The 27,885-nt window shown below is 38.2% G+C and overlaps 1 protein-coding gene and 1 pseudogene across 13 annotated transcripts in view; both read left to right on the top strand.

The window, feature by feature from the left end:
• The window catches only part of PPP1R9A (protein phosphatase 1 regulatory subunit 9A), a 395,072-nt gene extending 367,210 nt beyond the window's left edge, over nt 1-27,862 (top strand). For 3 of the 13 annotated variants that reach the window (XM_038004633.2, XM_038004636.2, XM_038004634.2), the window contains 8 exons: nt 61-361; nt 4,774-4,861; nt 4,960-5,037; nt 15,322-15,634; nt 17,506-17,625; nt 18,426-18,449; nt 19,852-20,034; nt 21,402-27,862. In XM_038004633.2, coding sequence (XP_037860561.1) covers nt 61-361; nt 4,774-4,861; nt 4,960-5,037; nt 15,322-15,634; nt 17,506-17,625; nt 18,426-18,449; nt 19,852-20,034; nt 21,402-21,614 — 1,320 coding nt within the window. In that variant the 3' untranslated portion in view covers nt 21,615-27,862. The remainder of the gene's footprint in view (nt 1-60; nt 362-4,773; nt 4,862-4,959; nt 5,038-15,321; nt 15,635-17,505; nt 17,626-18,425; nt 18,450-19,851; nt 20,035-21,401) is intronic. The other 10 variants (XM_038004640.2, XM_007982120.3, XM_073009120.1 and 7 more) reach the window with 9 other exon arrangements.
• Nucleotides 7,745-7,839, top strand: LOC119626354 (small nucleolar RNA U13; annotated as a pseudogene).
• Nucleotides 27,863-27,885: the final 23 nt, after the last annotated feature.

Raw genomic sequence — 27,885 nt, 5'->3', positions numbered from 1 at the left:
GTATTGCATAGAACTGATACTCAGTGGTATAACCTTCCTTATAATCTCTTATACCAACAGCCATCAAACAGTTTCTATAACCACATGCATGTTACCAAATTACTTCCACCTAAGGGTTTGAGAACTTCTTCTCCAGAATCAGATTCTGGTGTTCCACCCCTCACCCCAGTGGATAGCAATGTGCCCTTCTCGTCTGACCACATAGCTGAATTTCAAGAAGAACCACTGGACCCAGAAGTGGGGCCTCTCTCCTCTATGTGGGGAGACACTTCACTCTTTTCTACTTCAAAGTCTGATCATGATATGGAAGAATCTCCTTGCCACCACCAAACCAGCAATAAGAAAATATTACAAGAAAAAGGTATTGTTAATTTTTTTTTCTGGCTTCATAACACCTCATCTTGTACAGTATAAAAATGACTTTTTCTCATAAGTTATTTGTCTTCTCATAGCTGATAGTTAATATCACTTTCTTTTTACATTATAGAATAAGAGAAACAACTCCTCCATGTATTTTACTTTAGTTTAATCTTTTCCTACTTGGTTCAATATTTTTATCTCTTCAGCTCTCTATAAGTTTACTACTCAAGGGAGTTCTTCAGGGGAGTGGGGCAGCCCAGAGTTTCAACAAACACTAACATAGTCATAAAGAAAAATCACTACAGAGTCATATAGAAAAAATATAGAGCGATTTTGTAGAATAGCAGCCCAGAGTTTCAGTAAACACTAACATAGTCATATAGGAAAAAAAAAAAAAAAAAAGAAGAAGATCAAAGTGACACAGGCGTACAATTGATAATAATGTTCTTGGATGAATTGCTAATATACCTTTCCACGTAACCAGTGCAGATCTTCTAGAAGAGGGATAATCAAATGCAGTCTCCACCTACATTTGTAAATGAAGTCTTATGGGAGTACAGTCACACATTTTTACTTACATACTATCTACTTTCATGCTACAGTAGCAGAGTTGAGTGTTTGTGATAGAGACTGTGTGTCTCACAAACCTAAAATATTTTACTCTCTGGCCCCTAACAGGTAAAGAAAGCTTCCTGATGCCTGGTCTAGAAGTATATTTTCTTATACTCAACGTAACTGGATAGACTCTGAAAATGGCTTAATCATTGGTTGCCATTTATCTAGAATTTTTAAAAAGTAGTATAATATATCATTACTTTTGGTCTATCAAGTTACCACAAAGATGATTACATTACAGCTATATTTGATTGCAGGCTTGAGGATAAGACTCTGGTTACCCTAACAGGAGTTGGCCTTTTCCTGAATTGTGTCAGTACCACATTTACAAGTCATTTTTTTTTTCCATATCTGAAGGACATCAGTGGAAATTGGAATGGAAAAGTTCCATTATAACTAGCTAAATGATAAGCATCTAACTGAATATCGAATTAGAGGAAGTAAAAGATTTTTTTCTAGAGATTTGTAAAACAGGTTATATGCCAGTAGAAGGCATGAAAATATTTTCCTCATTCCTATTCTATAAGCAACCTAATACTAGAGTTTTGGTCCCGAGGCTTACATAGCACTGGGCCTTTGTTCAGTCAAGTTTAAATAGAGTAAATTGAACACTATCAATTTTCTATTCACAATTGCTAGAGATTATTGTTCTAATTTTTTGTGTGGTTAGTAACACATTATTTGACCCAGAAAATGTCTTCAAAAATATTCATTGAATTGATGTCCTAGTAAATAGAAACTGGCTTTTTTAAAGCTTTACAAGATTTATTTCTGATTAAAGGTATTGGGCCTCTGCAAGTGTAAATAGAGTACAATTACGTCAATGCTCAGAAGAGAGAGAGGTTGCATCCAGCTGAGGTTGGTAAACAAAAGGAAGTGCAATTAGAATAACCATCAAAGCACTTAAGAAAAAAAAGCGTAGGTAAGGAGGAAATACAAGGTAAAGTGATGTCATTAACAGAGTCAGGCACATATAATGTGATTTAAAGGAACGAGGCTATTCCAACCTGGCTGAAGCAGTTTGCTTATGCAGGGTAGAGTGGTTACACACAAAAGTGAGCAGGTAGGTTAAGTATATAGCTTTAGAATTTAAATATCTTAGATAACTTACCATATTACTAGGAAACCACAAGAAGGTTGAGCAGAGGAATAAAAAGGAAAAGACACCACCAGGTATGGAGAAGCTGAGTTAGGAGACCTTGTGAGGTGGTGCTCTCCAAAGAGGAGCAGTAGACAATGACAGGAAAGAATGATACAAGGACCCTTGAGACATACATTGACTAGGTAACAGGGAAGAAAGTGAGGCAAAACTAACATGGACTTCACGCTTCAGAACATATGGTCTTGTCATTAACAGAAAATAGGAAATCAGGAACATGATGGAAATAGGATTAACTCATTTTTTTAACAGAAGAGGTCATGAGCACAAGAGAGAGGTCAGGGCTGCCAGGGAGATTTGGGAGTCCCCATTATAAAGGAAGAAATAATAAAGTATCTTATTACAGTGAGATTAAGGAGATGCAGTCCAGTAAAAGACCTTAGGATTTAGCAATCAGGAGATCATTTATTATTTGAAAATGAAAACCAGGTTGCCACAGCTTAAAGTTGAGGCACCCAATCTGGGGGCTCAGATGTACAGTTGGTCACAAAGGGCATATTGGAGAGATTTTTAAAAGCCTAACACAAGCCTTACATAGAGCTAAATAAACAAAAATGTATGTTTCTTTTTTCCTGAAATCATACCAATCTAATGTTGGATTTTATGCAGACTACAAGTTCTAGTGTGCATTAAAGATGGATTTGATCAATTTAGAATGGGAAAGTACATTATTCCTTATTCTTAACCTCTTCAACCTTATGGAAGCATTCATTTCAGTGTTCCTGGGAACACACTTTGGCAAATGTGTGAGATAAAGATGTGAGGTTGCCTAGCACCAGGCTCTGTGATAGGCAGAATCAGGCTTTTAGTCGTGAGATGTCCAAATAGCTGCAACACTCATAGGTTACAGAGTGTTTTCGTGTACATTGCCTCAGCTGGTCTTCTCACCACTCATTATAACATCTCCCAGCAACCTCTAATTCAGAAAATAATTAGGCAGTCTTCTTTTAACTTGCATACTCCTAGCCATTAAAAGTTGCTTTAGGATTGATCTGGAAGAATTTGGCACTTTCTTTTCTTCAGCTTCTATTAAGAAAATTTAAATCTTGCTTTTTAAAAAAAAAAAAAAAACGATTAATAAAATCACCTTAGAAGGTGTTTGTGCCATGTCTATGTTTGTGAATTTTTTTATGTGATTGTGTCACATCTGTGACAATTCAGTTACCCAAAGAGTAATGATGTAAATATGCATAATAAATATTTGAGGCTTGAAGTGGATTTTTGACACAGACATATTTCTGACTCTTGTATTTCATTATGTACATTTCAGTGAGTTGCTTATTGTAATCTGAGTATCATTAACTAAAAATATGAAAAGCTCATTGCTAAAAACACGTGGAGTATTTGTCAGTGCCCTGTGCTGCTTGAGAGCTTTGAACTAGATTCCTATCCATGAACTGTGTGTGTACTTCATGTTTTTTAAAGGTGTATGTCGATGTGTGTTTAGAAATTTCTCTTGAAGTAAACAAAAATCATGAGCAACACTCACCTGCAAAGTTCAATTGAACACCTTTTTTAAGAGGGCCATTCTTTGCATTCCATACTAAAAAGTTCCTAGAAATTTAAAAAACATTTTAAAAGATAAGAGACAGAAAAACAGACACCAACAGAGAAGTAGGGAGGAAGAGTTTCACACATAAAAAACATCAAATTTAAAACAGCATTTGTTAATCTCCTGAGCTAATTGGATATGCTGAAACATGATGCTGATCAGTATCCTCTGCTGGGTAGTTTGGGTAGAGCCGTATGAGTTGTCTACTCTGAGATAGAACAAGTGCCACCAGTGGAATTGGTTCCCACGTTGACATTGAACTCCATTTGCAAGGCCTGTCTTCCTATTGGCTTTTGGTATCATTTTGAGGGTCCCCATTCCCCAGCAGCTGCTACCTTTGAGAGTCCTAGCAAAAATCTCAAAGAAGCAAAGATCAATCTGCTCTGAACACTGAGGAGATTTTGGCGTCTTCCACATTAAGGGGAACCAGCTAAGTTGTGCTCTGACCTAACTATTAAGAAGGCCCTTTCAAAGATATAAATGTTTTATAGCTGAGCCCCTGCTTAAGAAGTCTCCCCCATGTCCTCCGCTCCTCTGTCCCAGGACTGGCCACAGGGCATTAGCAAAGGAGAGCCCAGAGAAGAAAACTTTGATTCTGACTTTCCCCCTAAATCTCCCAGACTCTCAGAGTTGATATTCTCTACTGGGCTTTGGAGATACGGGAGAAGTGGGCTAGTTTCCTGTTAGAAGGCACTGCAACCCCAAGGCAAGAAAGGAATGGAGAACAGAGCCCAAGCACTTGAAGCCAAGAATTCGGAGCCAGAGAAGGAACAAAAGTCATGCTGGTCCCTACTTTGATGCTGAGGATGATTTGATAGTATATATTCTCCCTTGTTCATTCCTATGCAGTTGAAGCTAAAACTCTTTGTGATGTATGTTGAGCCTCTATCCTATATAGGACCTCCCCTGCTTAACTGAGAGTTCCTCGATGTAACTGTGTCTCCTAGGTCGTATGATAAGGCATCTATTAATTCTTTTACAATTAGGAATTTAGGCAAAGTCCTTAGATTCAGAGATGCATTGACTTTTGAATTGTGACTTTAAAAATAATAATAATTGATCTTTTTCACAAATGTGTATATCCTAGATGATGCCAAAGATCCCAAATCACTAAGGGCATCCAGTTCGTTGGCGGTGCAAGGAGGAAAAATTAAGCAGAAGTTTGTGGATCTGGGGTAAGCACTTTGTGATATAAAAAGAAAGCCCTCTGTAAAAGGAGGATTGAAAGAGAAAATTTCGACTTCCCCTTTCTGACTGTGTGCTGTCATTATAGGGCGCCTTTGCGAAGGAATTCCAACAAGGGAAAGAAATGGAAAGAAAAAGAAGCCAGTAGGTTTTCTGCAGGTAGCAGGTACGGCTGTGTGATTAAGAACACATGTATTTCTATAATTAAACTTTCTGGCTCCCTCTTCCATTGTTAACCAAAATCAGTGGTCAGTATATTTGAGCTGAAGTGACATGCCAAGAATTGAGATGGAAGAAAAATTGCACAATTAGTTTATATTGGTCTTATTCCAATTATAGCCTCTGTCTAGCCTTGGGCATATCCATTGGTTCTTAATTGCAGAATTATGGCCACATGAACCATTTCAATAAGTTTTTATCTAAATTCAGCACAAATATATCTATGTGATACTTCAGACATATCAAATATATTTTATGACACTTCAGATTTTTTGCCTGGCTACCCACAAGGCTAGTGCATTGTGTTAAGTCTAAAAGGATAATCATTTTGCATTTAAGTATCTTGTAGACATTCAAGATTGTCTTGTCCACATGTATGTAGGAGTGACCACCATCTTTTGCTGGACTTGGCTGTTTAATTGATTTTGTGGGCACTGTCAACTATGCTTACTCTTCAGTAAAGACCTTCCCATAGAGAGTGAGCTTTGAACAGCATGTTGCCAAATTTTCCCAGTTTTTTTTGCTGAGATTATATAATTTTAAGCTGAGGTTTGTATAGGGAGTCAGTAAAGCATCAAGCTCTGAAGTGCAACTGCCTAGGTTTGAATCATGGCTCTCCCACTTACAACCTTTAAGTCTTGGACAAGTGAGTTACCCTCTGTGCCTTCATTTCCTCATGTAAAATGAGAGTAATAACAGTACCTTTTACCTAAGGTCAGTGTAAGGATTTGGAGTTTTCATGTAAAACATTTAAAATGATACTTGGCATGTATTCAAGAATAATAAAGTTAACAATTTGCTGCTCTTGCTATTACTATTACTATTACCTTATTATTATTTGCAAGTTACAAAGTGGTTTTACATTTATCACTTAATTTGATCCTCATAAGATTGGGAGGATGCCTGGGCTGGGTGGCTCACGCCTGTAATCCCAGCAGTTTGGGAGGCCAAGGCGGGTAGATCACCTGAGGTCAGGAGTTTGAGACCAGCCTGGCCAACATGGCAAAACGCCATCTCTACCAAAAATACAAAAATTAGCCAGGTGTGGTAGCGCACGCCTGTAATTCCAGCTACTTGGGAGGCTGAGGCAGGAGAATTGCTTGAACTCAGGAGGTGGAGATTTTAGTGAGCCAAGATTACACCACCGTACTCCAGCCTGGGCAATAGAGCGAGACTCTGTCTCAAAAAAAAAAAAGACTGGGAGAGTAGATAATACCATACTCTATTGATGAAGAACTTCACCTTCATAGAATTTAATTGATTTGCCCAGGGTTATGCAGCAGGTAGTTAATGTTGACCTGGGGCTTGCTCCTCTTGTATAGATGTTTTTCCAACATACTATGCCACCTTCAGTTACTTATGCATCTAATGATGCTTAAATTTCTTTATGAAATTTGGAAATAATCTCAATATCAGACTAAGGAAGAAACACACTAAGAATAAAAGACTTTAAATCATGCAGGGACCACTTCTTCACTTCATAAGTTGTCTTTTTACTTATGTAAAAAGTGCTGTTTACTTTTTTTTCTCTTTTCTGACATATACATTGGTGAGAAATTGTACCTTCTTCTTGGAATTAAAGGAGCATTAAAGGAACATAATGGGTTGGAGATGAGGAGAGAGAATTCCCAAATTAAGTATTTTTGTTAGTGTGGCTTTCCTTTATACTGTACATTGGAAAAGGGTAGAATGCTCTCATAAAGAGGACAAAAATCTCAGGAAAATAAAGGTAAATCTGAGGCTATATGCAACTCGAAAGCAGTTTAATTTTGTGTGGTTCAGGAGTGAGAATGGTCTACTTTGTGTGTTAAAATTAAGAATAGAAAAAAAAGGCCGGGTGCGGTGGCTCAAGCCTGTAATCCCAGCACTTTGGGAGGCCGAGACGGGCGGATCATGAGGTCAGGAGATCGAGACCATCCTGGCTAACACGGTGAAACCCCGTCTCTACTAAAAAATACAAAAAACTAGCCGGGCGAGGTGGCGGGCGCCTGTAGTCCCAGCTACTCGGGAGGCTGAGGCAGGAGAATGGCGTAAACCCGGGAGGCGGAGCTTGCAGTGAGCTGAGATCAGACCACTGCACTCCAGTCTGGGCGACAGAGCGAGACTCCGTCTCAAAAAAAAAAAAAACATACTCAGGAAAAATAAACAAATAATGAAATCATTTAAGGGAGAAAGAGATGCCTAAATACACGATGGGAGAGAATCTCAGATACTGAAAATGACACTGTCCTTCCTTTGGTCTCTGGGCTTTGAAGACAGTCACTCCCTCTCATCTTTGAGACAACACCTGAGAGGGATGTAAGCACCTGCAGCCAGGAAGGGGAAGGGTGTTTGATGGAATTTTGCCATAGTAGCCAGAGATGATCACCTCCTTGTATAAATCACAAATGAAAGGCAAGTCAATCTTGATTGTGTTGGTGAGTGCCTGCTCACCTCACTGTAGGCAAAACCACAGCTTGTCAAGGGCAGGTGGCCATCAGCACACTGCTTCGCCATAGCTGATATCCGCTTTGAACCCACATCTAGACTTCTAGATTGGCTGCCTAACTACCGCTGTATTTTTAAAACTCTGGAGTCCCCCTGCTTCAGCAGTCAGAAATTACTGTACTCATACCCACACTATAAACTGGTTTCTAATTAGAATCATGATTTTGATCTTTTGTAGTTCATAAGCGTGATGATTGGGTGTTCACAAGCATGTGTGAGACGGCCTCCCTCAAACCTTGTTATGACATTGGCATATCCAAAAAAAATAAAATCATAGTTTTATAATTATTTGTAATTATAGTAGAATTTTGGCAGGATGGAAAGGAATTCATCTAATTGAAATAGAAGAACAAGGGAAGAAGAAGGACACTTTTCTCTTGCAAGAAAAAAAAAATTTTTGAGCTGTCATAGTAATTGGTTAACACTAATAAAATCTATTGACAGCCTATATTCTTCTGTCTAGATTGATAATGGGTGCAGAACCTTATAAAACCTATCCCAGGAAGAACAGAATTGCTGCCCAGGAGGAGCTTAATCCAATTGAGTTGGATTCTCAGGACCCTGAAAGTTGGTGCGCTATGAGCACCATCAGCTGCAGGGTCGCACTACGATTGTGGGGGGCAACTGGGAATACACTCAACACCCCTGGGAGACTTCCTCAGAAAAAGGAGGGAAGGATGCTTGGGCTGAGTAATGTTACCTTTTAGAGGCATTTCATCCAATTCTTATTAGGCTAAGATTCTGATAAGATGATTGGTCAGCTATAACCTGTGGCTGTTAGATTTTAAAGAGGCAAGACTTTCACTGTTTGGTCTTGATTTTAGTTTTTTCCTCTCTATAAAGAGTTTACCTTTTTGTGTTCCTGTGGATACATAATGACTCAGATACATGCGCGACATGATACAACTAGAGAAAATGGATGAGGCTAATAATAATAAACAAGTAAACTCAACAAAGAAATATGATTTGGTTCCATCCCTTTTCAAATATGTGCTCAGTGGCATTGTCTTTTTTTTTTTTTTTTTTTTTTTTTTGGGAGACAGTGTCTCACTCTGTTGCCCAGGCTGGAGTACTGTGGCACAATCACAGCTCATTGTAGCCTTGACCTTCTGGGCTCAAGTGATCCTTGCAGCTCAGCCTTCTGAGTAGCTGGGACTAGAGGTGTTTGCCACCATGTCCAGCTTAAAAAAAGAAAAATTGTAGAGGTGGGGTCTTGCTATGTTGCCCAAGCTGTTGTTGAACTCCTGGGCTCAAGCAGTTCTCCCATCTCAGCTTCCCAAAGTGCTAGGGTTATAGGCACGAGCCACCACACCCAACCAACATTCTGATTTTAAACAGACAGCATAGCAGATAACAAAAACAGGAAACATTTAGTTGTTGCAGCTTGTTCACCCCTTAAAATATATACCAAAGGATAAAATAAAATCCTATTCTACATTCTGGAGTAAGTAGCCACTGATGTCTACTTTGGAGCTCTGTAGATAAGTTTCCAGTGTAGTCACTGAATGGAAAACTCTGTGAGATGTGTGAGATGTGTGTGTCTCAGATGGGGCTAGGTGATAGTATGTTGAGAAAATGATAAGGAAAAGAGATGGCACTCTTCTGTGGAAATGAATTTGCATTCATGTAGAAAGTGTGAACAACAGAAAAAACACTGAGCTGGAATCCAAGGTAGTAGTCCTTACTTTTCCATTAGGCAAGTCTCCAAATTCCTGAAATGTTGGTTTCCTACCAAAAAATAAGTGGATTGGGCTAACACTGCATGGCTCTGACTTCCCATTCACCTCTGCATACACTGTCCAGTTGGTTGCCTCTAGTCAGAAAAGGCTAGTCTATATTGGGATATGTGTAGGAGAATAAGGAATGCTGGACTCAAAAGACTTAGTGTGAACAAAAACAACATAAAAATCTTATTAATAATTTTATAATATTGATTACATGTCAAAAATATTTTGGGTTTGTAGGGTAAATGAAATGTATTATTGTTAAAATTATTTTACTTCTTTTTTTAATGTGGCTACTAGAAAATTCTAGTTTACAATGTGGTTCATTTGTATTTCTTTTGGATAATGTTGATCTGTAGCATTCCATGAAAGACAAATCTTCCTTTAATTTCTACCCCATTATTCAGTTGGTCTGTGAGTGAGCACATATTCATTTATTATTTTCTTACTTATTTGTATTATATTCGTTATTCCAAAATAATTTGTTTACATACAAAAGTACATATGCTACAATAATATAATCTATTAAAAAATAAATTGAATAGGGAAAAGTTAGATTAAAAACTCACTTAAAATGCAACATCTTCAATAACATCTTCATAGTAAGAGTAACAGTGACTTTCCAGTCAAAGCCAAAAACACAATGTCAATGTGGTTAAAAGCCTGGGTTGAAATCCCAACTCTGCCACTTACGTCTTGGACAGGTTACTTAACTTTCTGTACCTCGGTTTTCTCATCTGTAAAATGGAGACGTAGACACACACACACACAAACACACACCCCTCGCACACCTCTTCATGTTATTAGGAGGATTAAAATGGTCACATTTAAGTACATTTCAAATCCTTAAATAAAAATGGCTATTGTTATCATTGTTTATCTTTAAAACAGGTTTGATGGGAAGGATACAAAACAATATTCTTCTTGTATATTTGGCTGGCAGTCCTGTTCATGCAAGGATGACTTTTGTTATATCTTGAAGAATGAATGGGTTATATGAATTATACTTCAGGCAGTCCTTCATAGGCTATTTCTCTCAAAGAGGCTTTAGATAAATCATGGCATGACAGTGAGTTTGAAATTATATCCTATGACAAGTACCTGGAGGGTCCACTTTGCTCTGTTGCTGAGTAAGAGCAAAACCCCTGCTTAAGAATCATCTGAGCTGGCTGGAAACACACCTTTTAGAAGAATTGATGGAGATGAGCACATGTGTGTGAGTTAAAAAACACCTCATCTCTGCCTAAGCCTGGCCCAGTGAATGTAGTCATTTTCATGGAGACCTTTGAGTAATGTCAGCTTAGCCCTAGTAGATTGGACTTATTCCTCATAACTGTCTGGCCGATTTTTAACTGCATTTATCAATTTAATATTCAGTTTTCTTTTTAAGTACAGTATTTCAAATGCCTGAAGCCTGACAAACTTACATTCTTGACAGGCAAACACTTTTCCATACTTAAAAAAATCTCTTGAAAATCTAATAAGTTAATATTTAACTATAGTGACTCTAAACATCCCAGTATAGTTATCAAAGTGCTTAATATATTTGTGTCTTAAAAACTCAAATTTAAAATGAGTTTAGATCATTAAAATGAGTTTAGCATTTTAAGATAGAATCAGTGGACACATTTCTCTTTCAGATTTCTATTCATACAAATTTTCTTAAACACCTAAGCAATATATGTTATTCTTAAACTTAGCATTTCCATTTTGATAGTGTGGATTTTATCTACGTGATCCTCTTCTATTTCATTTTAAACCTTTCTAGTATGGGGAAGACTTACTAAGGGAATAGTTTCACCATCTCAGATGATTCAAAGTTGAACACTACAGTGACCATCTCAGATGGACTGTTATTTATTGATTAGAAATTTAGATCAGAACTCAGGATCTGGGAGCAGGATATGTCTGAGTAGGTGCCAGGGGTTGGCCCTGAACTGTAGATGGACATGTTTCTCACAGCTGTTATCCATTAGGGTCTCTAGATCCCATTTAGATGAGGCTCGCTTTACAACCTCAAACTCCTTGGTGGATGTTAGAACCTTATAGAATTCCATCATTTGATTTAGGTAAACGCAAGTGTGCAACTCTTCCTCTGGTTGCAGCTAACTTTCATCAATTAACTTCCTTTACTCCTGCCTTAAATTCTATATTTCTGTTATACTTCATCTCTTCTGGCAGTTTCTGAACTCTTAATGATATTTTGATGACATCCAGTTAGATGCTGAATACTTCACACACCTGTATTCAAAGTTAAAGTAACAACAACAAAGATCACCTTGGAATGTTTAGCTGGCAATTTAATTTTGGGGTGCCAGTCCCAGGATACACTGGATTCAAAATATATGTAAATGAGTTCATTACTTGTAAGAGATATTACATAAACCATTTAAATGCCAGGAAACAGCTACCCCTGAAATGGTATATTTGGATTATGAACTCTGAATTTGAAGTCTTTCTCCCAGTTCCTAGAAGTGACTTATGATTCTCTTTTTTCCAAAAATGATAGCAAGCCATTAAATTACAGCTAAAAAAGAAGGTGAAGGGAATATAGACTATTTACCTGTTTTGATCCTCTGGAAAAATTATTGTCAGATTCATCAAGAGTTCATTTCTGCCAATCTCGATTTTGGGGAGAAAGGAAGGTGAAAAGGAAAGAAAAGGAAAGAAAAGGAAAGAGGGAAGGAGGGAAGGAAGGAAGGAAGAGAGGGAGGGAGAGAGGGAGGGAGGGAGGGAGGGAGGGAAGGAAGGAAGGAAGGAAGGAAGGAAGGGAGGGAGGGAGGGAGGGAGGGAGGGAGGGACGGAGGGAGGGAGGGAGGGAGGAAGGAAGGAAAGAAGAAGAAAGGAAGGAAACAAATAAGGAAAGAAGGATTTTGTGTTATTCCTAATGGATTTCTCCACAAAGTGAAATAGACTATAAGAATGATCAACATAGAATAACTGCTCCCAAACCCTTTCTGATTCTATCGTGGGCCCAAGAGTTCAATTTATTCAGAAGGAAATTGACATTTATTTTAGAAAGTATGTCTGCTAAACTGATAGATCTGTAATTTTAAAGTAAAAATTTCCTTTTTCAAATGAATGTTCTCTAGGTCCAAGAAATGAAAGCATACCACTCACTGTTTAGTTCTTTAAGGATACTTGCAAGTACCCAGGGATTATATCAGTTCATGGAGTTTTAAAATCACAGATATACACAGAGGAATGAGAGATACAGGATACAGCTTCAGCAGGGACACAGCCAAGCCTCATGGGAAACTGAAAAATATTCTTCAAAATATCCATGAATCTGGTGGTTTGCCACTGTAGAGACATAGGTGTCTTCTCAGAAGTGGCCTCTTATTGCCTTCTTCCTGGCTCTTCCTCCTTCCTGTCTATTAACTTGGTGTGCAAAGCTGGGGAAAGAAAGCCTCTGGGTATCACCAGAGGCCCAGCTTCCATGATCTCCTTCACCACACATGTAAGAACCACATGGCCTCAAAACCCTCAGTGCTGGATACACGGGTCCATGTGGACTTACTAGTCTTGAATATTTTTCTGACAGTGAAAATGTTGTTGTGAAAGAGTTTAATTAGATGTGACCTTCAGATTTTTTTTTCAAATGTTGCTTGGACAGGATGTGGACTACCAAAAGTCCTTTTCAAATAAAGCAACAGAATGACCACAAGTAGAAAACAATTCTTACTTTCTCCCTATTTGTTTTTAAAGATAATAGTGATTGTTCTAAAAACATTGTTACAAAGGCTATACACTGGGAGTAGGACAAGATTGTCATGCTGTCATTAATCATGGCCTATTTATAAACTTTAAAACAACATCCATATATTTAAGCACTACTATACTTTATTGCAATTGTGGATGAAACTCTTAAAAATTCTCTTGATTCAGAAATCTATAACCAGAGGGGATAATGATCATCAGGTCCAGTTCTTCCTCAGAGATACCCAATTATAAGAGTATGGGACTGCAGAGAAAATATTTGTATGTTTCTGCACAGCTAGAGCTTTCTAGGCATTTTTACTAGAATGTGGAATCTAAGCTAAAAAAACAAACCTCGGAAAATAAATTATGAGGCTGAGTGTGGTGATTCACACCTGTAATCCTAGCACTTTGGGAGGCCAAGGCAGGAGTTCAATAGCATAATAAACCCCTATCTCTACAAAAAATAAAAAAGTTAGCCAGGCACGATGGCGCATACCTGTAAGTCCTAGCTACTCTGGAAGCTGAGGTGTGAAGATTGCTTGAGCCCAGGAGGTTGAGGCTGCAGGGAGCCTTGATTGTGCCATTGCACTCTAGCCTGGGTGACAGAGCAAGACCCTGTCTCAAAAAAAAAAAAAAAAAAAGAGAAAACAGAAGTTGAATTGTGAGTGCGTAGATAGTGAGAACTCCAGAGAGATTTACCTCTGCAGAGGTGATGTAGTGACACTGAAGGAGACTAAGTGGAAGAGGGGGATGAGACCAGCTCCATGGAGACATTCCCAGAGTTGTGAAGATGGAGCCACTGGTCATATCTTTCCCTAGAGACACATGTTTACATCCCAAAGGGTCAGAGCCCAAGATCCTTCCCAAGTTGAATTTACACTAAGGAGATCAGATTTCTGCCTCCACCCTCCCCAGAGGCTGCAGAGGGAACAGCCTTCCCTCTCCTATATAATCATCCAGATTCATATTTTTGGAGTGCCTCACCTAGAGTGTAGACCATGTGTAGGATGACATCTGGTTCGCCTAGCATACTGATCTCAATATTTTATCAGAACCTCACTGACTTCTTCATTCTCTTTAGTTATCAGTCTTATAATCCCTTTACATTTTTACCTTGCTTTACAGTTTACAAGATGCTTTTACATTCATGTCCCATTTGATTCTCACAATAATATTTGGAAATAAATGGGAATTGTTAGGTGTTATACTATTTATATAAACTGGAAATACATTTCAAAATATATTTGAAATGAGATGTAAGAAGACTGAAATTCGGTATACATGTGGTGGGACAGAAGTTGTCTGGCTGTGGTGTTCAGGCACTTTTAATTGAAAGGGAATCTGTTTTGTCGTGATACCAGCAGCTATCAAATAATAGGCATTCCATCAAATGGCAAGGCTGACCTCTTCCAAGATGCACATAAACTGCTGCCCATTCCTACTTTGGTTTCTGATAGTTATTTTTTCTCTTAACCAAAAGATAATTACAGATACGAAAGAACCTACATTAAGACAAAAAAATCTGTTTTCAAACTGTGTTCCTCAAATGCCTTTGAATCCTTTAAATGTTAAACAGTAAACATAGACCTTTGACAGTTTTTGAAGCACTTTCACATATTATCTCATTTAATTCTTAACAAACACAATGAGATACATAAAAATATCCACCTTTTACAGATGGAGAACTAAAGGCCAAGAGAAGGCCTGAGACCATGTACTTAGGAGGTTGTGAACCCTGGCCCTCCAAGTGGGAGATGAGGACTTCAGATCTCCTACTCCTCCTGCGAAAAGGCACTAAGATTCTGGTGAAAAACCAATAAACTGTGTATTCTACCTAAAGCATTATGAACCCTGAAATTTCAAAATCATTTAAATATATCATTTTCTTAAGTCTCAGACCCTTGGGAACACAAGTCCAGTGGAAGACAGGAAAGAATACTGCTTATGAGCTAATGTCCCTAGGTGTGAGGCATGTCACCCAGATAAAGGAAATGCTGTGGTGATTAACCTAATAGTTCCTAAAAGACTGTGCCCCTCCCTGATTATAATTCATCCACATACACTTATTAGGCACATTTTATAAAAATTCACCATGGCAATAACAATATGAAAATGTTGATCGTTGTCACAGAATCCATTTAGAGGCAAAAAGATAACTATTAAGATTAGTATCATATTCAAAAGTGCAAAATTTTTACTCTGTTGAGTAGAATAGTGTCTCAAAGTCTTACTTCAAACTATATTCAGAGTCCTTTGGTTCAGTAAGTCTTTTATCTGCCCTTTCTTTATCTAACACACCCATTCTTTTCACAAAACAGGATCTTCAGAGGCAGACTGGAAAACTGGACACCCAAGCCACGTTCAACAGCTCAGACCTCCACTCGTTCCCCTTGCATGCCTTTTTCATGGTTTAATGACAGCCGGAAAGGATCCTATTCCTTCAGGAACCTGCCTGCACCTACAAGTTCCCTTCAGCCTTCTCCTGAGACTCTAATTTCAGATAAAAAGGGGTCTAAGGTAGAAAACACATGGATTACAAAAGCAAACAAGAGAAACCCAAATCCCTCCTCTTCTTCAATCTTTGGAAGGCATTCTCAACTTATGTCTGTAGTCTGGATCCAAGAAACCAATGTAATAACACTGCAATAAACAATGCATGGTATTTCTTGTGTGGGGAAAAGAAAGCCTCATTTAACCATCACCTTCTTTAATACTGTTTCATTCTAGATTGTACGTTACTCTTTGATTTGCCTATCTTTTCACATATTGCTATTTAATCTCAGTTTGACAGTTAAGCCATGCTGGGAAGGATGCATTTGAATCATAGAACAGAGTGATATATCTGTTTACCCAGTATTCTACTTTAAATTTCATTACTAAACTATTTCACTGTGCTTCAAGATTTACTGAAAAGCAAATAAATTTGAGACTGAATATGTGCTCAGTACATCTAAGTGAAACTCTTTAAAACAAACCAATGCTGACATAGCACCCTTACGTATTTCTTCTTTTAATATCAAACTTCTATGTTGAACAACTGCTGTATAATTCTATCACCAAAGTTCTTTAACAGAATTAGGAAATATATGCATGGGTGTTACTCGTTTTTAAATGCATGATGGTTATTTCCAGCATGACACTGCAAACCTTATCTAACATTTTGTTGAAACACATATGGTGGCTAACTTTCACACATTGTTTGGTCTCCTTTTATCTGTGTTCGCTTTTCTTTCTCAAACAGAAACATGTGGTTAATGTTACTTGAATTTAATTCTTTTCAGTTTCAATTTAAATCTTTTCAACAGCTCAAAGGGTTTTGACTGGGGTACCAAATGGTAATGTTCATGTTAAATGTCCTGCTGCTTAAATGTTCTGCTGGCCGAGCTCCGTGTGCTCTAACCTAGACTTCTTTTCTGAAGTTTTAGCAAACTTTGGAGTTTGTTCGGTACTGAAGTCTCCAGCCTCTGGCATGGTATTTATTTTTGATAACCAACTAAACCCAATATAAAGGAACCTAGTGGAAAACTAACAGTCCAATTCCTAAGGAAATGGAATAGAAACAAGATGGTGTTGGTCAAGTACTTAGAGTTCCTGGAAATCCAGCCATTTTAGAATTACTAGCAAAGGAAGTTTTGACAGCAGCACATCACTTTGGTCTTGAAACATTTTCAGTATTGGAACTGAGGCATCTAAATGCTATTCAAAGAATTCCACCATTATCTTGCACTGTAGAGACTCCAGATTTGGTTAAAAATGTTTTTACAAGTGCAGCTACGTAGTCATTGTTGTTTGATTTTCATATCCACTGAACATTGTAATGAAGTTCTGGGGAAGCTTTATACACTCCCACCTTCCCCACCCCCAGGTGATTATTTGGAAACCTGTGTCTGTGCTGTGTGGCAGCCTCCTTGATGCTCTGCTGGTGCTGTGAGAGAGTTGTATTTCAGCATGTAACTACTAGGGTATTGTCAGACTGTGACCTCCCCCAGAACTCATCATCTTGAAGGGTACATCCAGGGGAGGATCTGCCATTTCTCATAGTATTTATCACAGCCAACAATAAGCGATCCTTCCCAGGGGGTGCTCTAGCTACCTTTCTAATATGAATTGCCATCTGTTCCTAATAACTCAGCCTCTCCACACCATCTTGTATTTTTACTTACACTGTTACTCATCACGATTAGGGTCAAAGAAGATAGGCTTATTAATATTATTCCTCTGAGCAGTTGCAGAGGATAATGAATTCTGTACCCTTGAAGAGAGATTGAAGAATCATTTCTCTAAAACATCTATCCTTTCATCACATGAAGAAAGCACCCAGAATTCCCTCAACCGCACAAGGTGCAGCATTCTCAACCGCTGTCCTGTTAAAGGTCATCACCAAATTATACATGAATTTCGGCTAAGATGGTTTAAAAGAGCCTTTTTAGAACTTGCAGAAACACCTACCTCTTGCTCACTCACTGCACTCATTTAACACTGAGCTTCATTTATTTTTACAGAATTTTACCTTCAATGATGACTTCAGTCCCAGCAGTACCAGTTCAGCAGACCTCAGCGGCTTAGGAGCAGAACCTAAAACACCAGGGCTCTCTCAGTCCTTAGCACTGTCATCAGATGAGGTACTTTCATGGCACTGTGACAGAACTGCTTTGTCAAATGTGACATTTTACCCATGAACCATCACCAGGAAAATGTTTTTAGGGTAGATCTTGCATAGAAATCATCAAGACTGTGTTTATATTTAATATGAAGTCTTCAGGATTTCTCTCCCTCCCTTTCTCAACATAAAAGCAAAATCTTGTTCTTAAGCTTTCTAGGGGCCCCTTTTACATGTATATGTAAACACACATGATGGGGAGGCTGGGCAGTGCAGAGTTAAACATGGGGGAACAGCTCAGAAATCACATCGAAGTTTACGAATTACTCCTTCCTTTTTTTTCCTTGCCTCCTCCTACAACCACCCTCACTCCAAGATTCTGATACTTTCTCTGACTAGGTTGAGGTCTCTGATTGAGAATCATTGCAGTAGACAGAGATAGTTTTGATAAAGAGGGAAAATAGCATGAGAACCATTTATTTAGAAGCAAGGGTCAAAATTAGTATTACTACAAATTATCAGGAGATAAATGTGCACGAGAGAGTCAGGAAGTGAGGTTAGTGATTTAGTTCCTCGAAAAATGGGGGGAGGACAGAAAGCACCGTAAATAAAGATATTTTTGCTCTAAATGTTTGTTCTTACTATTTCTTTGTAACATGATTTTTGATTCATAAAACTTTTTTTTTTTCTCGTAAGCTTTTCTGCCCGTATTCTTCAAGTTTGGTGCAATTTTCGTTTTATTAGAACTATGTACTATGTATGTTGTGTCTCCTGTTTCTGTAACACTTTTCGTCTTGATTCTTTTATCGCTCCCTCGCTCAGAGCCTGGATATGATAGATGACGAGGTGAGCTATCAGTGGGCTGTGTGTGATGGCTTGTGTGCTATTGTTTGAATGTGCTTTTTCTTTCTTTGGAGATGGCTGAAAAATGAGACAATACAAGAATACCTTCCTCTGTAGTGAAGGGTTTCCTTGTGTTAAATAGCTTTACTCTCTGCCCTTGTCATATCTTAGTTTAAAAGATGTTCCTAAGTTAAGAGGATCTCCACATTGCACCTCCAGAGTTCCTTGATTTATCTTCCATCACCATTACATTGACATGGTCCATTCTTTTTCCTCCTCTTTGCCTTCATCTCAGCTTACCGCATCCCTTCTTCTGTGTTCCCTTTATGGGTCACCAAGGTGACTCCTGTCTTTCCTCCAAGACCTATCATCACCTTCATCTCCTCTCAGCTTAGTGGGTCTAGGAACCAACCTGTCCTTTTGCACTATTAAAAGGAATATTCTGCAGTGGACAGAGCCAGAAATTTGGAATAAACTCCTAACTGTTGAGCTCTACCACTTACTAACTGTGTGATCTTGAACAGATCACATAGACTTCCTCAGCCTCAGTTTCCTCATTTTTTTTTTTTTTTTTTTAAGACAGTCTCACTCTGTTGCCCAGGCTAGAGTGCAGTGGCACAATCTTGGTTCACCGCAACCTCCACCTCCCAGGTTCAAGCAATTCTCCTGCCTCAGCCTCTTGAATAACTGGGATTACAGGCATGTGCCACTACACCCAGCTAATTTTTGTATTTTTAGTAGAGAGGGGGTTTCGACATGTTGGCCAGGCTGGTCTCGAACTTCTGGCCTCAAGTGATCCACCCACTTCAGCCTCCCAGAGTGCTGGGATTACAGATGTGAGCCACCGCACCCAACCGTTTCCTCATTTCTTAAAAGTAATTATGGATATTATCTGCCCTACCTTCTTCACAGTTTGCTTGCTGCTCGAATGAAATAATGGTTGTGAAACTTCCCCTAAGAAGGCTTGAGAGCTTAATGCTCTCCTCTCCCAAGTGAAAGATACCTCAGTATTTGTTAATATATTTTTACAAAATTCCAATGTCTTATTAGAGGATAAGTGATGCATTGCATATAGAGATTTATGAAATATTTATTTTCTACCTCTTATAATCTGTCCAGACTATTTTGATGTAAAAGCTTGCAACATTAGTGTATTTTCTTCTATATTAAACTTCCTACATTAATAATGCTGCTTTTTTATTATGGGGGAATTTCTAAACTTCCAAAAACATAAGAACATATAGGTAATAAGTATTTTTTCTACCACCATTAGAACCATTAGCTTATTGTATTTTGGTTTAAACATAAGTGTGGCTCTCATAGGTTAAGAAATTCCTTCTGATAGCATAATATGAGCCATAGTATCTTGGTCCTTTAACAACACTACGTAACATTCCTATCTCAGATCCTTGATGATGGACAGTCTCCCAAACACAGTCAGTGTCAGAATCGGGCCGTTCAGGAATGGAGTGTGCAGCAGGTTTCTCACTGGTTAATGAGCCTAAATCTGGAGCAGTATGTATCTGAATTCAGTGCCCAAAACATCACTGGAGAGCAGCTCCTGCAGTTGGATGGAAATAAACTTAAGGTAAAGAATTATATGTCTGTGTTAGGTTACCAGGTATAACTTGTATTACTCAAAGCACCTAAAATGTTTTCATTAGATAAGAGCACTCTGCATATCTGAGAGGTAATTCTCATCAACATTCAGCAGAAAGGATGTTGAATTCTTTCTGAGTAGTAAATGAAGTTTCAGAAAGTCCATCAGGGGTTCTAAATTAAATGGTAGGCTGCTGATTAGGAGAGCGAGGGACCCACTCCATTGCTTCCACCTGGCAACACATGGTCCATATATTAACTCTCCTTCCTTCTGATGTAGTGTGAGTTTTAATCATGGCCACTGTGGACTTTTTCATCACGTTAGAATTAAGACCCAGATCCACGAATCTTCTTTTCCTTGTTCATTTCTCCTTCACCTCCACTCTTCCTTACACACCACTCCCAAACTGGGATGATGTTTTCCCCACAAGTTTTTTCTCCAAGTATGTACACACATCTTCCCTCCCCTCCATGGCACTTTCATTTCCACTTGTCCAGTCCATCTCCCTTAGAGACCAAGGTGGCATCCATTCCTTTGGGAAAGGGAGAAAGGAGCTTACAGCCAACTCCATGTAACCCCAAGCTCCATGCCCCCGCCTCAGCCCCCTGCTGGGCTGACGGGCAGATGAGTATCTCTTGACAGTCTTGAAAAGGTTAGAGATCAATCAATAGCTTGTGAATATGAAGTCCCCATTGACAAGGCTGTCCCTGTTGGGGAGATAGATAGATGCATCCTGCTGTTGATTCTGAAGGTCACGAAACATTTAAAGTACATAAGCAACTCCCCGTATTCTGAATTCTAAGTTCATCGAGCAACCTCCTCATTATAATCAAGCTTCCTTTATAGGTCTACCTACAGGGAAAGAATGGCTAGTCATGCTGACACGAGCATTCTGGCCCCAAAGACACTTTTGGTTCTCATTGTAATGAAAACATTGGCAGAAAGGAAGCTGTTTCAATTCTTGCCCTTCTTGGAGCCCTCTGTGACAGCAGGTGTTCACTCCTATGCTTTGAAAATATTGATGAGTTTAGCAATACCTTTACCTATAAATGTCTACAGCCCAAAGGTTGGAGAAGTAGAATTGTGCCTTTTTTCCATTCATTCGCCCATTAATTACTAATTTGGAAAGCATTTAATTAATGAGCTTTAGGGTATACTTTGCAAGGGACTTCAAAGAACAAAAGAAAAAAGGTAGCCCCCAGTGTGCTAATTTTTAACAAATGTAACTAGCTCTTCCTCTTTTCTTATCTCTTTTATGTTTGAATTAGTTTACAAACTTGAACATACGGTATATTAACATCATCAGAGGGCTCACTGGTTTTCAAATTCAGTTTGTGTGTGTGTTTCCTTCTTAGGCTCTTGGAATGACAGCATCCCAGGACCGAGCAGTGGTCAAAAAGAAACTCAAGGAAATGAAGATGTCTCTAGAGAAGGCTCGGAAGGCCCAAGAGAAAATGGAAAAACAAAGAGAAAAGCTAAGGAGAAAGGAACAAGAGCAAATGCAGAGGAAGTCCAAAAAGACAGAAAAGATGACGTCAACTGCAGCTGACGGTGCTGGTGAGCAGTAACGCATACCCTCTTACTGAAGATGGAGATTATCCAAGAGAAGTCCCCACCTCTTCCTGCCCTGCTCTCCTCCAGAGGATGAAGAAGAAACTAAATGATAAGGGTAATGCGGCTCTAGGCCGGCTGAGGAACCGTGTGTTGAATAACTGCATTTTCTGCAATAGAAGGCACTCTTAATTTTAACTACTGACATAGTCCCAAGCCACCTTTGATTTATTAACAAACCAGACATTTCATTTAAGTAGCTGTGTTTTGCTCTTCTCTAACTTAGCAACATCTTGTGTTGTGTTGGGTGTGTTTTGTCACTTGGAGAACTAGCTTGACCCCATCCAACAAGAGCATGATACACCCTGGTGTTGTTGATGGAGCACTGTGAATTTTCAGTTTGGGATCCTGAAATGGCAATTGCACTTGTCTGCATGGCAGAGAGCACCCTGCCATGAGATCTGGACCAGTACTTACTTCTAGGGCTGCAAAACCTACTCCAGTGTGTGGGAAAGATTCACTCTTAATTCTGAGTCTGGACAGTAAGACCACCCTGCTGTGGAAACATGGATGCTCTGCTCCATAGTTACCTACTAAGGGAAAAGGCAAGCAAGCCATTCTGCTTGCTAGGCATCAAAAAGAAAGAAAAGAAATTATAGCTATTTGTTAACCACTGAAAAAAGCAAAAGCCTTAAGATTGTGTATGTGAGTATTACCTTAGGTTCTGAGAGTAATATTTATCCTCTAGATATAGCTGAACACGAAAGAAAAAAATCAGACATTAATGCAGCCATGGGATATTGGGATCTGTTGACCTTGCTACTGTTGTGTGTTCAGCATCTCAGCAACACTGGCAAACACAACACAGTTCCCCTTCCCCCCACCCAACCCAAGAAATTGAACAGGAAATTGATTTTTAAGGAAACCACCATTTTCAGGTTTCCTGTCCTGGGGAACATTCTGGCTGGTCTTCAGCCTGTCTATGTCACAATCAGGAACTCATCACATAGTTTCTACTCAAGATTTCCCAGGTGGGCTCAGTTAGTTTTAACAAATGTACTTTTAAGAAAAGTAGAAATACCAGTTTGAGGAAATTTAGATTTGAATAATATTCAACTGGAGAACCAATTTTTTTTGAGTACAAAGAATGTTCCTATAAAGAAGAACTGTCAGTTAACATTTTAGGGAGATTTTGAATGGTTTTTCTGAGCCATTCCTTTCCATACTTTAAAGATTTCCAATTTTACAGAAAAAGTTTGTTTAAGGCAGTGGATAGGATACACTTTAGTAGTGGAGGAACTTATACTAATTTTAAGCCAGTATTAAGGATTTCTGTATTTCACCAAACTAAGTCCTAAGTGCAGGAGACTGGGGCAGAAGAAGGAGAAAATAAACTCGTTTTGAGAAATTTCATGTGATGAGGGTTTTTTGGGTTTTTGTATTTTATGCTCATGTATCTGGTTCTCTTTGCTGCATTGACTCTAAAACTGAGGTTATCCACTTTCCAAAGGACAAGTTTCAACATAAGGCTTGAGGCCACATGAGTTCTTGGACAGTATTTTCCTTCTTTTACTTTATGGGAATCTCTGCTCCGTTCCCAGTGTCATCGTATCTTCCACTGGAAGTATTCCATAAGCAGGGCCTGGGCAAGGCTTTTGAGTGTAACAGATTAAGGGAACTCCCTTATAGCCCCATCTTGTATTTTAATAATAGTGTGATTTTTTTCTTTAAAAAAAATTTTTTTGCTTATCTGAAAATCTGAATTCGGAAATTATCTAAACTAGACATTTTTAATTCTGTTCTACCCCCAAGGCCTGTTTTCTTTTCATTGCCAGAGTATTGTCTGTTATGCTTCAGCTGTTTTGTCATTAGGTACAGACCATTCATTCAAGCCTCAGAAACGTTAACATGAAGTAACATTGTGTTTTACAGTTATCAAAGTCACCATTATGTTTTTCTGTCTGTCTTCATTTGGGATATGATAATGAAACTGCCATATTGGATACTCTATTAATATCTTGAGATGTCTGGTGCTTTGTTATTTATTAACATCATGAGAAATAAGAAGCCACTATTAATGAGCGATAAAATTTGGCAAAATTTTCTAATACTAAAACACTAAATTAGTAAAAATCTGGTAATATTAGTGCTTGCTATTGTAAATTTTGGCCATTTTTGCTTATCTTTGGGAAAAAAGTGACCTGGATCACACTGGAAATTTCACTGTATTCAAGAGTAGAGATAGAAGGATGATTATCTTAAGTTATGTTTACACTTTGGTGATATTTGAAAATGGATGTATATACTGGAAATGTCTATAAGTGTCTTGTTTTTGCACCTAATTTATGTCTATTATATTGCATTTTCTTAAATGTCTTAGAAGTATTTTTCTTTATAACTTTGTTTGTACATTGAATGTTTAGATCAATGTCCAACTGACAATGTTATAAATCAAATTCTTATTCCTTAAATCATTTAGTATTATAATTATTTTGATTTTTTAGTTAAATTATAGTAATTTTAGTCCTAAATGAGTTATTTTAGCATTACCACTTAAAACAGGTGAAATTGTAAAAGTCACTTGGTTTGATTGCCCCACAAAGCATACGATATAAACTGATGAAGGGTATGAAAACAAAGTGAAAGACCTCAGATCTTGTGCACATTTTGTTTTCCTATTATTTCTTTTATTGACTGTAGTGCATGATACCTAATCGAGGCTCCAGTGTCTTGCACAATTCCTACTTTAATGCTAGTGGTTTTCACTGTCCTTACAATTTAATACAGAATTGTTACTTCATCAACCTTAAACACTTTGCAGTTTTTTATTATCAGAAAATGAACAAAAAAGGGAATATCTGGATGCTATGAACTGTGTTCCCTAAAGAAGAGCTCAGTATGATTCTAACAATAGCCAGAAGTGTTTTGGGGTATAGGTTATGCTTTGCTGGGAGGGAGTGTGTGGCGAAGAGGCCAAGCTGCAGACAGAAAGCATTGTATGAGCTGTATCTGGGTCAGGGTTTTCCATTAAAGGATGTTAGTTTTATAACAGATTACTTTGTTTAAGACCATCTCCCTTCAAGTAACTCACAGTTTATGTAATACTTATCTCATTCTCTTTTTTTTTGCCTGAATCAGGAATTTACTGCAGAATGTTAAGTTAGGGAAGAAACCTCATTTCATCCATTCTAACATTCCTGATGAAGTCCCCCTTTAGTTTCATGACAATAAAGCTGTACTGTGGCTGTCATCCTTTAGCTGGGATTGACATTGATTTCACACCCTCAACATCACACAAACTTTTTTAACCCACAGCAGTTCATGATTGCCGTATGATAGGTGCTAAAGCCAAACTCAGCTTTCAGCTGGCACAAAATGGGACTGTCTACCTTTTGCTCCATTGTTGTTGGAAACAAAGTGGCAAGAGGGAAAATGAGGAACCAGATTTACCTTTGCCACTATCTGTGACACTGTAGTCATCCCTAGCCTGACATCTTAAAATATCCTAGACCCAAGCTACAAAAATGGTCACAGGTGGTTTGATCTAGCATCTCTGCCGTTAGAGTTTCTGCTGAAGACAAACTCGCCTGGGTTCGTTGTGCACCAGAATTAACATGTGCTTGAAAATTGCATTTTGTAAAAAGGAAATAAAAATTTCCATTTATATAGATACTCTGATTCATGTTTAAGTGTTAAAGGTTATGCAGACTAAACTTCAAGAGGAGATCCAGTGTTTAACAGTAGTGTTCTAGAGGATTCTAAAGGAAGCTGTCCCAGCAACCCTGAGAGAACCATCTACACTTTGGATATGTTGTAGCCCCATCATTACACTGAGATATTTCCATTTGAGTAACTAAAGGTACTCCTGACAGAGCTGGAGATGAGGGACACTTTGGTGGACAGTGGTCACTAGGGTTCACGTCACCTACTTAATGCAAAGACCTTAGTGGTCTCAGAATGAAAAGGTAAAATGGAAGAGAAAAGCACAGTTCTTTTCTATCTTTTAAAATTTACTTTTTATCAAGGATGTACCTGTACACTATTCTAAAACTAAGCATTTAAGGATAAAGTCCAGAAATAAAATGTCCGTATTTTCTTTCTTTTTTTTTTTTTTTTTTTTTTTTTTTCTGTCATCTGTCACCCAGACTGGACTGCAGTGGTTCCATCATGTCTTACTGCAGCCTCAAACTCCTGGGCTCAAGTGATCCTCCTGCTTCAGCTTCCCAAGTAGCTGGGACTACAGGCGTGTGCTACCACCCCCAGCCAAAACATCCATATTTTCTATTAGAATCGTTTACATTATGATGGGGGGTGGGAAGCTGGGGGAGGGTTGTACATTCCCAAAAGAAAGCAGGGTTATAGGAAATCGGAATGTGCTTCAGTGATTCACTCCTGAAAAGCAGCCTGGGTATGTTGGCAGATTTTGTTTGCATTTGTCTTGCATATTTAAAGTCTCAGGAAATCTAGTCTTGGTCCAAAACACTGGAGAAAAAAATAACACCAGACAAAACACATTTGAGTAACTTGAAGTAGCGGCATAGAATAGGCCCAACTAAGAAGTTGGAGGGGCAAAGAGAAAGCCGACAGAATCAGCTTCTCCTGGTAAGTGAAAGCAACAAGTTCTATTTATGGTAGACAGAGGGTCCTTATTTGCTCGTGCATGGTGTCTCTGTGGGCCTATGGAATGGTAGTTACTTGAAGTTTCGCATATGTAAGCATGTGGACCCGGCACAGCCTGTGACCTGATTCCAGATCCTCAAGAGTGGAGAAGGAAAGAAATATGATGATTTCCTATGCTTGACCCTAACCCAACCCCAAAACTGCTAGGGATTCAACAGTAAGATGTAAGGAATAAGAGAACAGACAACTTCTCAACAATGTGCATGCCATTTGTGTAGATGTTCAGAACTACATATGTGTGAATATAACTCCCACCTTACACATGCACACACACTACAATCACATGGCATTAAAAAATACATTGTGTATGGAACTTGGTAAGGTCAGTCAGGACCTGGAGCTATAATCATAGCCTTATTGCCACTTCTTGTGTTGTGTATACATTGAATGGCTCATAGATTTTAAGAGATTTTTTTATTGTAAGTATTTCTACTAAATGCACTTATCCTTCTATATGTTTATATATTTTGGTAAAATTGATTTATCAGATACTTGGTATTTTAGTAAGAAAATTTCCTCAAATATTTGGCTAATGCTTTGACGTCAAGGTTGCATATTGCTGAGTTGGAGCTCAGAAGAAATTTATGCAGCTTCGGGCATTTTCAACTGCAGACTGCAGTTTTCTTGGCTAAAAATTGCACTGTGTGTTCTTGTGAATTTGCTCACAATTCTAAAATGACATAATTGGTGGCTGTGATGCTTAAAGTCACTGCCTACTGGCTCTCTTATGGTGAATGTTGCCATCATATGATCATTTATTTATTTTTTGTGCAAGTGATGGCATTTTGGTTGTTGCCAAAAACAGCACAAGTGGTTGGGAGTGTATGTTGTTGGAAGGTGTACATTTCTGTTTCTTTCAGCTATATTATTTATACACCCAGGTTTTCTGTTAAGGATGTAATCATTCATTCATGAAAGAACAATTGGCAAGAAATAATTAAATTACCTTAAAAAGTAAGAATTAAGAGGCACTCCAGCCAGATAACACCTCCCAACAACATGAAATTTAGTTAGTGCTTAGTGAAATTCCTTAAATATATATGTATATGTTTTATTCAACATTATTTAATATCATAACTACTGCTTTTGTATTTTTTAATGGTGTTGCAACCACTTGTACATCTGCTACATGTTACTGACAAAACTGGGCAGCTGAAAATAAAAGAGAATAAATTCTATTCCACTGTAAGAAGTTGATTTCTTTTCAGCTTTCTTTGTATATCAGTAAAGAACAAGAATTGTTTGAAAATAATTTTAAGTCTGATAGGTATGGATAGCATGTTACCTAAGCGTTTAATTTGTACATTTTGATGTCTGATCATTTGCATGGAAGAGACAATAGTGCCACGTCTGAATTGTTCTCTTGTGCTTGGTTAATATGTACTTCTCTAGATTGTTCAAAAAGTTTCAAATGACATTCCTTACTCTTTGGTTTTCAGAGGCATTCAAGCAAAATATCACAGTTTGTTTTATGACCAGTCTAACAATACCTGTGATTAAATTTAATTTGTTAGTGTAAATAAATTTCTTGCCAATGAGTATTATTGTTGTTAGACAACGAATGCAATAAAAAGAGAAATACTGAGATCTGTTGAAGCAATTTTTTTC

This window comes from Chlorocebus sabaeus, chromosome 21, assembly GCF_047675955.1.
Source record: "Chlorocebus sabaeus isolate Y175 chromosome 21, mChlSab1.0.hap1, whole genome shotgun sequence".
In the NCBI taxonomy this organism is placed as follows: domain Eukaryota; kingdom Metazoa; phylum Chordata; class Mammalia; order Primates; family Cercopithecidae; genus Chlorocebus; species Chlorocebus sabaeus.
Note: the sequence above shows the minus strand (reverse complement) of the source record. Positions and strands in the feature narration are given on the sequence as shown.